A 16,033-nucleotide genomic window follows, 5' to 3' on the forward strand; every position below is an offset into this window, starting at 1 on the left:
TGAACGAGCCAGAGGGTTGGCTCAGTGAGTAGGGGACTTGTCACCCAAGCCTAATGATCTGAGTTTGATCCCCAGAACCCACAGAGTGGAAGGAATGAACCACACACATGTGACAGACTGATAAACAAATCAAACGCCATGCTTGTCAATTGATAAATGATTAAAATGCCACTCTGAAATGTGGTCTTATGCTTTATCTACTAGCTAAGGTATGCATGCCATATGTGTCTGGTGCCTGCAGAGGCCAGAAAAGAGCATTAGATCCTGGACCCAGAGTTACAGAAAGTTGTGATCTGCCATGTGGGTGTTGGAATCAAACCGGGGTCTTCTAGAAGAGCAGCCAGTGAGTGCACTTAACCGCTGAGCCATCCCTCCAGCCCTCAGTTAAAGTATTTTAAATGATACGCTTTATGTTTTATATATAGTAACATAATAAAATGATTTTTTCCCAGAAAAGGTTAAGTAGCTCACTCAAGACAATGTATCTAGAAAGTGACCAAGCTAGATTTGAACAAAAACTTGAAATGGCGCTTGAGCTGACGCTCTGAATACCTGAGCAGCCACCAAAACTGAGGCCATCTGGGCCCTTGTCATCACTGTCTTATGTGGCCTTACACAGACTGGCCTTTGGAAGCTCATTCTTGTCAGGTATTAAATAATAAGATTTAAGTGCCTTGGACGGGTTTGACTTGCTGCAACCTGGTGACATTATTACTGTCTATGCAGCACTTTTGACATAAGAACATGCAGGCTCTGAAACCTTGATCTCATTGTGATACCGTTTGCCTCTGGGATGTTCTGTCACGCAGGAGCCCCAGGGGGATGATCTGCTCCTTAACCTGCTCCTCCTCCGGGGGTTCGTCCTGAAGTTGGGCCAGCCCTTGAGGAGGCCACATTCCCTCTCTCTCCCTTTTCTGGGTGAAGACTCAGGCTTGAATTCATTCCAGGATAAACTTTCACCGGCCAAGAGATAACACAACTTCAAGGTGACAACCAGGGACGTCTTTAAAAGTCCTCCTTCCTGGCCAGAGCCGCTGCAGCTTCTCCGCTCCAAGCTGACTATCAGCCGATATCCGGCTACCATGTGGGAACTTGTGGCTCTCTTGTTGCTCATCCTAGCCTATTTCTTTTGGCACAAGTCAAAGACACTTTGTGCCAAGTACCCCAAGAGCCTCCCATTCCTGCCCATTGTGGGCAGCCTGCCGTTTCTCCCCAGACGTGGGCATATGCATGTCAACTTCTTCAAGCTGCAGGAAAGATATGGTCCCATTTATTCTCTTTATCTGGGTACCACACCTACAGTGATCATCGGCCAGTATCAGCTGGCCAAGGAAGTGCTCGTTAAGAAAGGAAAAGAATTCTCCGGTCGGCCACAAATGGTAAGCAGGGCCCACCCTTCCCTCTCAGCCCCTGGGATCGTATAGTTCTTCATTTTTCCAAAACCGGACTAGTGGGACCTCTCCCGCAGACCTTCTCCAATCTCTAAACTGGGAAGGAGGGAGACCTCTTGAGTGGCTTGTCCAGGAAGGTGGTGCAGGGACCTGCAGAGTTAGGGAGCCCTAACTCTTCCCTCTAGTATGAGATAGTCATTCTAGATCACACTGACAAAGCCCATCACCCAGACCTAAAGCTAAAGTTCTCCATAGGTGTGACTGTTACATTTGTTGGAAAATAGGGGCAATGGTTGCATCGTCCACAGGAAGATGCTGGGAGAAGCAGCTGGCCCCAGTAACCGGGGGAGGGGGGGGGCTAAGATTGCTGTTTCCCTGAGCATGTGGCTTTGGCTCACAGATAGCTGGGTGGGGGGGGGGGACAGGGAGCAGGGACATACAGTAGTATCTCAAGGCCTTTGACTTTATTGTGCTGACTGTTGAGTAGCCATCCTACAAACAACACCCCTGCTCCCGTGACCCTGCTGCAAGGGTTCCCTTGAACACCCCAATAAGGCACAGCTGGCCTCAGCTTTGAGCAGACCAAAATAGAATCATTTACCCTAGGCCAGTCAGCCAGAGTGGCCTGCCCCACTACTGGGCTTTCCCAGATTTGGGGTTCCTCTCAGAAGCAAAAGAATAAAAGAGGCTGGGCCAGGTGGGGCTGTAAGAGGGAGACTTTGGGCCTTTGTGCTTTTGGAGGTGCCTTTCAGAAGAGACAGCTCAAACATGTGGGAAAGGTAGCGAAATCTTCCAGTCTTCCTGTCCTTAAGACAGGTATGCCTAGCTTTCCCCGCCCATAGCTGCCTGCTCCTGGTCAGAAACCTAAGCAGAGAGGCCCAGAGGGCACCCTACTGATAAACTGAACCCCAGAACTCTTGCATTCAAATTCAGGGCTCCTTCTATCTCCTCACTACCGCCTTTCATGGAACTGTAAGGAGGGCTTTAGGGCCGTCCTATTAAGAGGGGAGCAGCCCTCAAGTCAGCCCTGCAGGTCCAGGGAGAAGACAGAGAGTTCCAGGGGTTGCCTAATAATTTCTACAGTCTTGCCTGCTCTCCAAAGGTGACTCTAAGCCTCTTGTCGGACCAAGGAAAAGGCATCGCCTTTGCTGACTCCAGTGGCACCTGGCAGCTGCACCGAAAGTTGGCGCTCAGCACCTTTGCCCTGTTCAGGGATGGTGACCAGAAACTGGAGAAGATCAGTGAGTGAGAAGCTTGCCCTGGGGCTGGGAGCTGGGTCCAGTCATTCCTTAGCGGCTGCTGCCACCCAGTGGCCATCCCGGAGAAGTGGGCCCTGGTGGAGAGGCGACGTATTTAGCATTCCCTCTCTCCCCAGTCTGCCAGGAAGCCAGCTCACTGTGTGACTTGCTGCTCACCCACAACCAGGAGTCCATCGATCTGTCCCAGCCATTGTTCATGGCAGTAACCAACATCATCTGTGCCATCTGCTTCAGCATCTCCTACGAGAACAACGACCCGATCCTGACCACCATTAAGACCTTTACAGAAGGCATCCTGGATGGCCTGGGCCACGATAACCTGGTGGACATATTTCCCTGGTTGACGGTGAGAACACCTCTCCACTCCGGATCCCACCGGGATAGTGTCCCCAGTGCTTCCGGTTCCCACGACCATCTTTCTCATCACACTCAGCCAACAGCCACTGTCTGCTGTGCCTCTTGCAGCCGCAGACAGTTCACTAACCTTGTAACTGAGAATGACCTTGAGATTCAGCTCCTCCTGCCTCCAAGTCTCAAGTACTAGGACTATAACATGTCCTGTGATGCTCTTCTTTTTAAATCCTGTATCTTTTTTTGTTTGTTTGGTTTGGTTTTTTGAGACAGGGTTTCTCTGTAGCTTTGTCCTGTAACTAGCTCTTATAGATCAGGCTGGCCTCGAACTCACAAAGATCTGCCTGCCTCTGCCTCCCAAGTGCTGGGATTAAAGGTGTGCGCCATCACCGCCTGGCTAAATCCTGTATCTTAATATTTATACTCTTATTATTTTCCAATTGCCATGTGCCTACAGCGAGCATGCTGTTAATCATTAGGTTCCCCCTGGAGGTATGTCAAATTATCCTCTTGGTCTAGATGAGAAAAACAGGCTGAACCTAGTTGAGGAACTTGCCTTAGTTCTATGGGAAAGAGAGGGCGCACAGCTGTCGGGGCTTAGTGAATTGAATGTGGAGGGATGGGGAGTCCCCCCTGCCCTTCAATATTTTAAGTTGTCCTTCTTGGCCATGTAATCTCATCCTCTCGTTATCTTGCCTTCCCGGCTGAAGCTCCATGCTGGGGGGGGGGGGGAGTATTTTCTTAAAGAGAAAACTAAGGTCTACTTCCAGGAAGAATTCTCCTAGCTGGATAGATGGATTTGACATTTTCTTCTGTTTCCAGATTTTTCCCAATAAAACCTTGGACACGATAAAGAGCTATGTTAAAGTTCGAGATGAAGTACTGTCTAAAATATTGGAAAATTGCAAGGTAAGAGCTAGGGCAGAGGCAAATAAGAGGTTAGGGTGTGGTGAGAGCAGGCCCGGGCACACTGTAGACACTGTAAGAGCTCCAGGGCCTGGCAGGGGCCTGGCACATCATACGCTACCGCTAGGAACCAACTTGTCCATGAATGGAAGTGGAAAAGTGAGAAATGGAGAAAGGTCTTAGAAGGGACCCAGGGCTCCCGCTGCCTCTGCAAGCTCACAGGTCCACTCTCAAGTTCAGGGAACCTTGCTGTCTCTAGTCTAAGACAGAGCGTGGCAGGGTTATAGAGGTGGGTCTCCCTCCTCATCCTCACCTCCCACTCCAGGAGAAATTCAGCAGCGACGCCATCTCCAGCCTGACGGACATTCTGATCCAAGCCAAGATGAACGCAGACAACAACAATAGCAGCGAAGCCCAGGCTTCAACTGCGTTTTCAGACAGGCACATCCTCTCCACGGTGGCAGACATTTTCGGGGCTGGGATAGAGACCACTGTCTCGGTGTTGCGCTGGATTGTGGCTTTCCTGCTCCACAATCCCGAGGTGAGTGAGCGTCTCCTCACTCTTGTCTTCCGTGGAATCCAACCAGCCCCATTTTAGGGGGGGAGGGGCTGGGGCGCAACGCCTGGAACCCTCTGTGCAGATAACCCTGTTCCGCCTCTCATACAAGCAGTGGCTGACTCTGACCCTGTGTTAATGTTGCCCCGTCTTCTAGAAACAAGGTCTAGGCTGCAGAGCCATCACTGGATAGAATCTTGTCGGGATTGTGACCGCTGGGTTCTGCTAAGCCCACCTCAATCTTAGCCGACAACAACCTGGTCACGTGACCTTGTTCTGGTCCTCAGGTGATAAAGAAGATCCAAAAAGAGATTGACCAGAATATCGGTTTCAACTGCACACCAACTTTCAATGACCGATATCGCCTCCTCATGCTCGAGGCCACTATCCGAGAAGTGCTTCGCATCAGACCTGTGGCCCCCGTACTCATCCCCCACAAGGCTAACATTGACTCAAGGTACGTCTTTCTCACCGAGACACTCAGCCTAGGATGCAACCTTTAGCTAGCCCATTTTGTCCCCGATCCATGTCCCTCCTGCCCTGAGCTGCTCATCAACCTGTTGTCAAATGGTAATGGCTGTCAATCATCCCACCCTAGCCATCCTAACGGCTGCATCTGCAGCCACCCTGATCTCCACGGACTAAGCTACAGCTCCATCTTGCTTTCCCTCCAAACTTACTGGTGCCCTGGAGACACGGGTCTGGACTGAAGGAGAGGGTGCTCAATGTTCCAATCTCATCAGACAGCTGTCACACAGACACACAGACACACACACACATGCACCAGCTTCCGAGGCACACCCATGTACTGACAAGCACAAATGTCCACATACATAAGGTTGAGAGACAAGCACTTAACGAGCCGATAAGGCTGGATCTAGGTGCAACCCTGGCAGAAGCCGGAAACTGAGGAGTGAGTGAGAATGAAGGCCTAGAAGATTCTTTCCCCAGGGGAGTCTTGAGACTGAGCAGGAAGGGGAAGATACTATTCTTTTCTTTCTCCTTGTCTGGGTCAGCATTGGCGAGTTTACCATCCCCAAGGACACACAGGTGATCATCAATCTGTGGGCGCTGCACCACAGTGAGGAGGAGTGGGAGCAGCCAGATGAGTTCCTGCCCGGTAAGTGTCTGTCTGCCCCAGCCTGGCCCCTGGACCACACAGCTAGCCTGGATTCTGCTTCACTGGGCCAACCCTCCTTCCTGCCCACTAGGCTTGCTACTAGAAAATTCTTGGCTGCATCCCACAGGCCTGTTGCCATTCCCATTCTCCTGGAGATTGCCCCAACTCTTCATAACTGGACTTTCCAACTCCTCAAATCACTTCTGTGGGAAGTCTGCAAGGCATCTGTCTCCCAGTAGCCCCGTACCTCTTCTCTTGGATGGTGGCATTTTCTCCTGGTGCAACCTCTTCCTCTCTCTTCATCCTTCCTGAATACTTAATTTCCTCATGGTCTAAAAGTGGGTTGAGGTTCTCTGGGAAAAAGCTTGGCCTCTGGCTCACGCTTCCCTCTGTCGTCTCCAGAACGCTTCTTAGACCCGACTGGAAGCCATCTCGTCACACCCTCATTGAGTTACCTGCCCTTCGGAGCCGGGCCCCGCTCCTGTGTCGGAGAGGTTCTGGCCCGCCAAGAGCTCTTCCTCTTCATGGCCTGTCTGCTGCAGAGGTTTGATCTGGATGTGCCCGACGATGGGCAGTTGCCCAGCCTGGAGGGTGACCCCAAGGTGGTCTTTCTGATCGACCCCTTCAGAGTGAAGCTCACGGTCCGCCAAGCATGGAAGGATGCCCAGGCAGAGGTTAGCACCTGGAGGTCGTAACTAAAGTCTCCTGGTCCCATGCTGTGCAGCCCACAGCACAGAATTAAAGGTGCCGCTCCCACCATCTTCTACATCCTTCCTGACTCCTGCCCCCATTACCTGGCTTGCAGAGTGGAGGATGACGTGCCTAAATTAAAGATTTTCCAATGAAAGTCTCTGGGTTGCCTATTTATTTACTCATTTGCTTACTCATTCAGACAACCAACATGGACTTATTTATTTTGTGTGGCAGAGGGGTGTGTGTGTGTGTGTGTGTGTGTGTGTGTGTGTGTGTAAATGAAAGAGCAACCCAGAGGAGTTGATCTTTTCCTTACCATGTCCATTTCAGGGACGGAAACCAGGACATCAAGCTTGGCAGCCTTGACCTGATGAGCCATCTTGCACACCTCTCCAAACATTTTACTGAGTATACACTATATGCCATTCTCTGACTCAAACACTCAGCCTGTGTGTGTGTGTGGGGGGGGATACAACCAGGAATGTTAAACACATAGGGTTGTCCCTTCAAAGGGAGATGCGTATAATCTGTTATCTGCCCAGAAGGCTGGGAGCAGACACAGTTAATAGCCTGATGACCTTTACAATATCTGTATGGCCGAGACCACACCTGATCCTCCCCTAGACCCTCATTGTGAGCTTGTCAATCTACGGAACCTATCCCATGTGGTCAGTCATCTTTATGGGACGCGTCACATGTACTTTACAAAGTTTCAATATAAAGTATAAACTTTATAAGTATATAAAGTATAAACTTTATAGTGCACATAGGATATAGTTAATCATCGCCAGAAAAGTTTTCACCAAACTGTGCTGTGCTTAAATATACCTAAAATAAAACTACTTGGAGCTGGGTGGTGGTGGCACACACTTTTAATCCCAGAGGCAGGAGAATCTCTGGGTTTGAAGTCAGCTTGGTCAACAGAGCAAGTTCTAGGACAGCCAGGGTACATAGAAAAACCTGTCTTGAAAAACCAAACAACAACAACAACAAACAAGCAAACAAAAAAAATCTACTTGGGGTCAGTAGACTTTTTTGACCAAGTTTGATCCAACACCAGTGACTTATTGTGTTGAACCAAACTATCTCCTCGTCTTGTGGGGAATCATCACTCTGCAGGTCTTGGTGGTCCCAGAGACACCACACGCACACACACACAAATTTGGTGAAGACTGACAGGTAAGTGAGAGTTTCAGACTCACAATGCTTTGGCATCAATGACACTGGACATGATACAGTGGGGAGTGGCCCCTTGAAGTGGAGTCCTGGGGATGCAGGTGAGGATGCGGGAAAAGTGACAGCTCTGAAGGAGAAGCAGAGGAAATGGTCTCAAGGACACCATGACCAGAGCACAGTAGATGGGGTGGGGGTGGGGCAGCCTCTGGTGGGCTAGCGTAGGAGGCAGGCCAGCTCCTCTGGGACCGTTGTAAGGAGCAGGGAGTTTAGTTTCTATCCCAAACACACAAAAAGTCACTAGCGGATTAGTGAAGCAATGAGAAAGGGTCTCATGTAGCTCAGGCTAGCCTCCACCTTGCTATGTGGCGGAGGCTGACCTTGATTTGCCTCCATTCACCTCAGAAGTACTGAGAGTCCAGGCTTGCCCACGTCATCACTCCCAGTTCTACTGTCATTCTGGGGGCTCCCCCTGGTGGCTTCAGGGACACTTAGGAAGGAGGCTGCTGTGCCAGCATGGGAATGGGATGTGTGGAGGGGGGTCTGGGGCACGGCTACAGCCAGGAGGATGGTGAGGGCTAGCAGAACTAAGTCTTCGTCTGAAAGCAGACTTGCTGATCTTGTTTACTCTGACCTATACTTTTTACTGCATGGGCCTCATAAATTTGGCTTTTTGACCACGTATAACCCAGACTGGGTCCGTTAGAAGAATGCCATCTTGGTCCACAAGGATGGGTCCTTCCTCTTCTTCCTCTCAGGTAAACACCACCATGAGAAAGATTTCTAAATAGCACACCTGGATTCCTCTCCCCTCCCCACTCAGAATGCCCCAGGAGCTGGAGATGCCTCCTTACTGGAAGATGGAGCTAGATGGAGCTAGTCCTTGAAACTGGCATCATGTGTATGTGCATATGTGTACGTGCATGTATGTGTTGTGCGATATTTTCGTCATGTTCTGACCAGTAAAGCTTGCTTGGAGTCAGAGGGCAGAGGCAGCAACTAGCTGACCATAGAGGTTTGGATGACTGGAAAGAGGACAGGAAGTGATAAGGCAGAGCTGAGACAGGGGCTTGACACTTTTGGATGGAGGAAGGGAAGAGGTAGGAAATAACTGTGGCTGCTCTTCTGCTTCTCTGACTCCAAGCAAGCTTTATTTGTCAGAACACAATAAAAAAAATCACAACACGTATATGTGTGCGTACACGTATGTGTGTGGGCATGCATGTGGCAGTCATCTTGTTTGCGACTGGGTATCCTCTGCGCTCACTGCTTTATGAGTTACTTGACCTGCGTCGGGTGAGCCTCCTGTCTCTACCACCTGTCTCTTGGTTCGGGTACATTATGATTTTGGGATATGCTATGCTATTGTGCATAGCATAGACACAATAGACAACAGACACTTGTGCTACTGTTTCTGGCTTTTATGCAGGTCCTAGAGATCCCAACTCGGGTCACCAAGTCTTGTTCGGTAACAGTAATCCATCTCCCCCGCTGGAATGCAGCATCTTCAGACCTTGGCCAGTGGCCAGCCAACACACGACGACCCAGCCATTGTGGAAGACAGTAACCTTTGACTTTTAGCCTAGAAAGTGGCCCCATTCCCAGATCCCTGACGCCAGCCAGACCAGCATCAAATCATTAGCAGTCGGGTCCTTCACCTCTGGAAAAGTCAGGGACATGCCTACGATCCTGCCTGGCTAAGCTGCCAACGGGAAGTTGAAGAAACTTCAAGGAGCTAGGTCACAGAGTGCTCTTTCTTGAGAGAGATTTTAGCGCAGCTGTAGCTGACTCTACCCCAACTCTCCCACATCAGCCTTGCTCGTCAAGACCCTAGACCCTGCTCAACAGCCTGGGGGAGAGCTTGTGGGATCTGCAACTGACCCTCACAAGCAGCTTGTAGGGAGAGGTGGTGATGACACCAAGCTGAAGAGAAGTTAAACTGGAGGTCACCCCTTCCCTCTGCAGGTTCTCTCCCAGCTGGCTGCAGAGAGGGCCAGACTTCCTAGGGATGGAAGGGGGAGAGGTTAAGTGTTTCACATCTGCTCAGATCCGAAAGACACTTGATGAGCTAGCGATGAACAGACGGGCAAATGAGCAGGAAGTCTGTGTTCTCCACAGCAGTGGAGGATGCGCCTGACTCAACAAGAGGAAACTGTGTCCTTTGGGAGAATAATGGCACAAGTCCTGACTGGAGCCTGGAATGGGAGACTTTAACCCGCTGATCCGAATCGTCAAATCCCTGACTTCTCTGTGTCTCAGAGTAAATGCCTTCTTCCCAGACTTAGACTCCGGTAATCGAATTAGCCTTGGCTTTCAAACTGTTGAAACACGGTTCCCAAGAAATTTCAATTTCCCCAGGAATTTTAGGCTGGGAAAAGGAAGGAGGAGGCTGGAGCCTGATGCTAGCCAGAGGAGGAACTTGTCTCCTAGAAAGAGTTCTCATGGACTGAAACCAAGACAATGAAGGTGGGTAGGACCACACCTCAGCCAGGACTATCTATTATGTGCATCACTTGCCTTCTACTTAAACCTAGACCTCAGGACCCCAAAGATGGACTTGGTGGGAAGTTTCACGGGCTCCCTTTGTTCCTCTTCCTAAGGTAACACATGGTGCTGTCTCTTGTCGGCTTTGCACTGTTTCTGACTGTTTAGGTGGCCAGTTGGAGACAGGTGGCCAGCAAGCTGGTTTCTTACTGTTCCAGGACCCAGGATTCGGTCCTAACTGCTAATATGATCTTCCTCCCAGAGTTCAAGGCTGAGCCCTCTCATTTTCTTGCATATGAGTACATAGCAAACCAGTTACATGCACCAGAGCACCCTATCCAATGCCCAGAATCTGAACCAGGAGTCTTAGCCCTGAATCCAGTGTTGATCAACAGGAAATATTCAGAAGGAAGCCCATTTATAGTTTTTTTTGTTTGTTTACTTTGTTGTTTTGGTTTTTCAAGACAGGATTTCTCTGTGTAACAGTTCTGGCTGTCCTGGAATCCGCTCTGCAGGATTCCAGAGCTGGCCTTGAACTCACAGAAATCTATCTGCCTGCCTCTGCCTCCTGAGTGCTGGGATTAAAACTCGGCTCCACTTTTAGTTTTTCATTTGCTTGTTTCGAGAGTCTCCTAAAAATCAGGCTGGCCTCAAATCCACTACATATCTGGGGATGTTGGAATCACAGGCATGTGCCACCGTGTTCATCTTTCTTTTTTCCCTTCAGTGCTGAGTGTCAGAGCCAGGGTTTCGTGCATGCTAGGTGTGTGACCTACCACTGTGCCATGCCCCCAGTCCCCCCATTGTTACCTCTCAGTCCTCAGACTGCTTAGTCAGCAAAGTGATGGTAAATCAATGTTTAACCCCAGTTTGGGAGGGACACCCAATTTTTAGTGCTTGCCAACTAATAGGTTTTCTGTGCCCCTCTCTACAATAAGCTTCTCCACTGATGCAGTAAGCCAGATCAAGTCAAACTGAAAAGGTTTAACGACTGATATATTGAGCAAAGCAACTCCCAGGCCCAACTCACTGATCCCAGAGATCAAGGCCAGAGAGTCACAAACCCCAGCCAGGACAACAAAGTTCTATAGGTTGTAGGTGAGGGGTGATGATGTGTCTCCCACAAGCTGGGTTTGTGCCCAAGTATGGTCAAAAGCTGAGTGCTTAGGCTGGGACTTGGGCAGCTAGCAACTTCAGGGGAGGAAGCCGGTTTAGCGGCCAAGAATGCAGAACTAGGTTTTCTAAGTTTTCAGTAACTTTCCTTTGTTCTGAGATGGGGGAAGGGGATTGGAGTGACAGAGAGAGGACGAGGGCTCCCAGGACCATGCAGAGGTGAACCGGATTGCATTACCTGGAGGCGTGGAGGAAGGCGTCCTTGAGAAACACATCACCAGTGGTTCCCTCACGTGTGAACATCAGTGTACCTATACAGCCTTGTAGGTAGGCAGCCTACGCCACAGCAGGATCACACGCTGTCTGGCATGCAGCTCCACTATAACCTTATTGCTGGGCATGTAGTCTGTCACAGAAACTTTATTGTGGGCATTTGGCAGCAAAGAACGAACGCCCTCTGTATGTTCGGGGCATAGATTACACTAACATGGAATGTCAGGAATCGGCTCACTTTGCATACTCATTACCGTTTCCAATATATTCATGCATGGGCTTAGACTTTTATTGCCTGTTTAATAAGCAGTTCTTAAAATCTTTGAACATTTAATAATAATTAACTCTTGTAAGCTAAAATAGCTACACCCCGTTACCCTCCCCCACAGTTCCTATCCTTGAGAAAAACACTTCCCACAGGGCCCTCTGTTGGGGCGGGGGGGGGGGGGTAGGTGTTCCCCAGAGAGAATGTGTAAGTTAGTGTTTCCTGAGGCCTCTGGTGGCCATGAAACCCAAAGTGACGGCTACTCTCTGCAGTCATACAACTGTGGATGGCAGGGGACCAGAGTGGGGGACACTGGGAAAGGGAGAGAGAATACTCAGACAATGGTCCCTGGCCCCTCAGTCCTAGTCCTACATCCTTTCCTTCTGCTGACTTCCTGAACTGCCATGTTGTCATATGGAAGGGCTCACTCCACAAAAGCTGCCCACTCTGAGGCTTGGGTGAGGATAAGAGCTGTGTGGGCAGGAAAGTCCCTTCTAAGTGACAAGGCCAGTCTATGGAGACAAATTCAGTGCTGCTATTTAGAGACCATAGACACTTATTTGGCTTTCTTATACCCCAGGTTTCCCATCTATAATATGTGGGCGTGTGGATGTGGGCTGCGGTGTTGTGTAAAGTCTCCTCAGCACTGCTCTGAGGTGAGTACGGACTTATATAGCATGTTTAGTTCCTCAATAAACATTGGCCATATTAAGATTTCATTTAAAAAATTGTCTTTGCCTGAGGGCTTTACACAAATGTCTCAGAAGTAGGCTGGGTTGGGAGGTTTGTCAATGAGACTTCCAGAACCCACCCGCTTTTAAGAGCCAGGCAGTGACGATAGCCAAGAAATGAGTTGGGAATAAGAGGCCAGACAGACGCCTCTGGCTCCCGCACGGGTGTTTTGTAACTTTTCCTAGTGGCAGTATCAGGGTTATGGTGAGTAGATTATTTCCAACCAACCAAAAATCCCCCCCAATACTGGCAATTTTATTACCTTCTCTGGAGGAAGCACTGTGTGCGTACATGCACGCACGCACGCACACGCGCAGTTTTAACTCCTGAGATTCTGACCATTTCCAAGGGTCATGCCATCCTTGTGTGAGTTGACTGTTATGGGAGCTATTGTTGTTGTTGTATTGTTTTCTGAGACAGGGCTTCATTGGAGAGCTTCAGCCGGCCTCCATCTCATTGAAGCCACTTGCCTCTGCTTTCCCAGTGCTCCGACCACAAGCGCACCACCACACCCAGCCAGCCAAAGAGGAAGTTAACTTCCACCTAGACCTACAGAAGCCCTGCTTCTCCCTGGGGGTAAGTTGGAAGGTGTGAGGCCTGGGAGGGTGGCTGAGGAAATGTTTCCTGCCTCGCCTTTCAGGGAGTTTTACACTCAACAGGCCCTTCCTGGATTTCCTCATATTTGCGAAGTCACCTCACGTGGCTTCTGGGCACACTGCAGCTCTTCGCTGTCTGACCTTTGGGATCAACAGTTCTGGCTTCAAATCCTGGCTCTGCTATTCATCAGCAATGAGATCCTGGATCTCTGAATGTCTTCCCCTCCTTACCACTGACAGAGCAGGGATAATTACAACCTGAGGAGCTGTAGCAGGGTTAAGAAACTGTGAAGATGCTTGAGCAAGGCTCACCTCAGGCCCACAGCCAATGATTGAACAAGGCTCAGGTTCACAGCCAATGATTGAACAAGGCTCGTTCATCTCAGGTCCACAGCCAATGGTTGAACAAGGCTCGGCGCGGGTCCACAGCCACCGAGTAATAACAGGACAAAGGCAGGTATGACCTGGACATTTTATTACCTGTTTACCTTGGGCTTCATCTTTGGCCACTTCCCAGATGCAGAGACCCAGGACTACGCTGCTTGCGGCTTTTCCACACCGCGCTCCACGTGGCTCCCAGGTGGACCTCTTGAGCCTTTGTGCTTTTTAGCACCTGGCACGCAGTAGGGAGCACTCAATCTTTTAGCACCCAGTAACCTATAGGATCCTATAGGTGCCTAAGATTCCCTGAGCACCTTTCTGCCCCTGGCAACCATGGAGTCACTTTTACCAGGAGGCCTGCCCTCATCTCCCAGTTTGTACTAATGGTACTGTGTGCCTCGTCCCTCTCCAGGACTCCACTCTGAAGACAATACAGTTCTCGGGCATCTCTGGTTTCCCGAAGCCTAGCCCATGGCAGGTGCCACTAAAGACTCTCCAGTCCTACATATGTCTATACATGTACGTGCATGGACCTTGAGGCAGTCTCATTTAGAGCAGAGGATGGCCTTAAGACCACTGTATAGTCAAGGGTGACCTTGAATTTGTCAGGTCTCAAACCAGGGACAAACGGCCCAGGTGCCCATTTACTTCTTCCTATATAATCCCGCCATTTTGGCTACACCAGTTCTTTTACCCTCTTAGCTTCTTGGTGCCCGTTTCCAGGCTCTTCGCTCTCCTCAGATGGCCGGACTTGGTCTGGCCCTCTTCACTCTGGACTCTCCCAGATGTCCCTGCCTCCAACCATGCTCTCTCTTTTGTCCACAATAAACCTTTTCCTCCACCATACCTAGGAGCAGCCATGTCCTTCTGTTTTATGATTTTTTCCCCTTCACCTCTGAACGTTCACCTCCCAAATGCTGGGATTACAGATCGCTCCACCACATTTGGTTAAGGCTCACTTGCACCCAGGCTGGAACCTGAAACCCAAACACCTCCCAACCATAGCCCTTCTTCAGGTTCAGCAAGAAACAGCTAGCACTCAGCCAAGCCTCCCTCCTTCCTTCTCTCTGTCTCTGTCTCCCTCCCTCCCTCCCTCCCTCCCTCCCTCCCTCCCTCCCTCCGAGAGTCAAATTTCTCAATACTTAAAACCAGGAAACTGGTTGGTGCACACCTTTAATCCCAGCACTTGGGAGGCAGAAGCAAGTTAATCTAGGAGTTCAAGTTCAGCCTGGTCTACAAAGTACCAGGATAAGCTCCAAAGCTACACAGAGAAACCCTGTCTCAAAAAAAAAAAAAAAAAAAAAAAAAAAAAAAAAAAAAAAAAAAAAAAAAACAGCAGGAAACTGAAAACAAACAAAAAATCAGAAAACTGAAAACTGAGGTTGCCTTGTCTTGGGCTTCTGAGCAAATACAGTCTCTAGCTGAACCCTGAACTTGGTCACTCGAGGGAAGAGACAATCTTCATACCACATTAGGAAAATGAACTTCCTTGACCCAGTGTTCCAGGAGCCTAGAAATCAAGTGTAGATGAACAACCCCTGGCCCTGGCCCAGAAGAGTCAGACCATTTTCTCTTGGGGCCACTCAGCCATTATCTCTAAGCAGGCGGGAATGGAGAACACCTCCAGTTCTTCCTTGTGGGTTTTGGTTGTTTTGCTTTAGAAAACAGGTTCTTGCTAGCTTAAGGTGGCCTGAAACTCACTGTGCGTCCCCAGCTGCCTCTCCCTGTGTTGTGCAGCAAGCATGCACCACCACGCTCAGCTTCCCAGGCTTCCGAGGAACTGGCCTCCCACACTAATATGGGTACTGCCTGGAGCCTGGCAGCTTAGAAGCAGAGGGACAGCAACTATCTCCACTGAGTTATTGAGAAGCTAGGATATGGTCCTTTGGCCCAGGGCCAATGTCAGGGGCAAAGACCATGTCTGGCTAATTCAAACTCTCAAATATATTGGGGCTGACTGCCATGCAGCCGCTACCCAGGGGACTCAACCACGGTGAGCAGACCTAGGGAGCAGGAGCCCCTTTTGGGAGGTGGGCAAGGCTAAGCATCACCATGCTTCAGCATTCGCAAGTTGCCTAAAGAGAAATTGTGTTGGAGCCGGGCGGTGGTGGCGCACGCCTTTAATCCCAGCACTCGGGAGGCAGAGGCAGGCGGATCTCTGTGAGTTCGAGGCCAGCCTGGTCTACAAGAGCTATTTCCAGTACAGGCACCAAAGCTACAGAGAAACCCTGTCTTGAAAAACCAAAAAATAAAAAAAAAGAGAGAGAGAGAGAGAAATCGTGTTGGGTGAAGGTATCAGGTATCCTTCCCCAGCAGAGGCAGCAACTAGTCTTGGTCCAGGGACTAATGCCTGACTCTGGGCTCTAAAGGATGTGTTACAACAGAGGGTGAGATGAACAAAGGAACCACTGGCCTACAGTGGCAGATCCACACCTACAAATGCACTGAGAACCTCCAGCTCAGCATTTAGGGCCTCAGGAGACGGCCCACGAGTCCCGGAGCCTCTGAACCAATACCTAATACCTCACTTGCATGCCAATTGTTCTACGCAGGTGTATTTTGCCACCTTAACCTCTAAACACTGGAGAACGGGGTGCGTGGCTCTTGCTTCTGTCACACTTCCTGAGATTCCATCCAGCACTTGCTGGGCACAAAACAGGCAACTCAGCACATGTATCATATTCCAAGGCCGAGTGCAGTGGCTCATGCCTGTAATTCCAGCCCCAAGAGGCTGAAACGG

General features: G+C 49.9%; 1 protein-coding gene across 1 annotated transcript; it reads left to right on the plus strand.

The window, feature by feature from the left end:
* The first annotated feature begins 1,082 nt into the window (after positions 1-1,082).
* On the plus strand, positions 1,083-6,400 carry LOC121453907 (steroid 17-alpha-hydroxylase/17,20 lyase). Its single transcript, XM_041660936.1, has 8 exons — positions 1,083-1,379; positions 2,494-2,632; positions 2,767-2,996; positions 3,824-3,910; positions 4,233-4,448; positions 4,751-4,920; positions 5,480-5,583; positions 5,986-6,400. Exons 1-8 carry the CDS (start codon positions 1,083-1,085, stop codon positions 6,276-6,278), a joined length of 1,536 nt encoding a protein of 511 aa, XP_041516870.1. The 3' UTR covers positions 6,279-6,400.
* The last annotated feature ends 9,633 nt before the right edge of the window (positions 6,401-16,033 follow it).

The sequence above is a fragment of the Microtus oregoni genome, unplaced genomic scaffold (assembly GCF_018167655.1).
Source record: "Microtus oregoni isolate MIOR12 unplaced genomic scaffold, Mior012 000012F_ref0000307, whole genome shotgun sequence".
Taxonomy (NCBI): Eukaryota; Metazoa; Chordata; class Mammalia; order Rodentia; family Cricetidae; genus Microtus; species Microtus oregoni.

What these genes read in the sequence shown, in the direction of transcription:
- LOC121453907 (XM_041660936.1), top strand. Translation starts at nt 1,083, where the DNA reads ATGTGGGAACTTGTGGCTCTCTTGTTGCTCATCCTAGCCTATTTCTTT. An exon ending in TCTCCGGTCGGCCACAAATG is followed by an intron (nt 1,380 to 2,493) that starts GTAAGCAGGGCC and finishes TGCTCTCCAAAG; the next exon opens with GTGACTCTAAGCCTCTTGTC. An exon ending in AAGGCTAACATTGACTCAAG is followed by an intron (nt 4,921 to 5,479) that starts GTACGTCTTTCT and finishes TGTCTGGGTCAG; the next exon opens with CATTGGCGAGTTTACCATCC.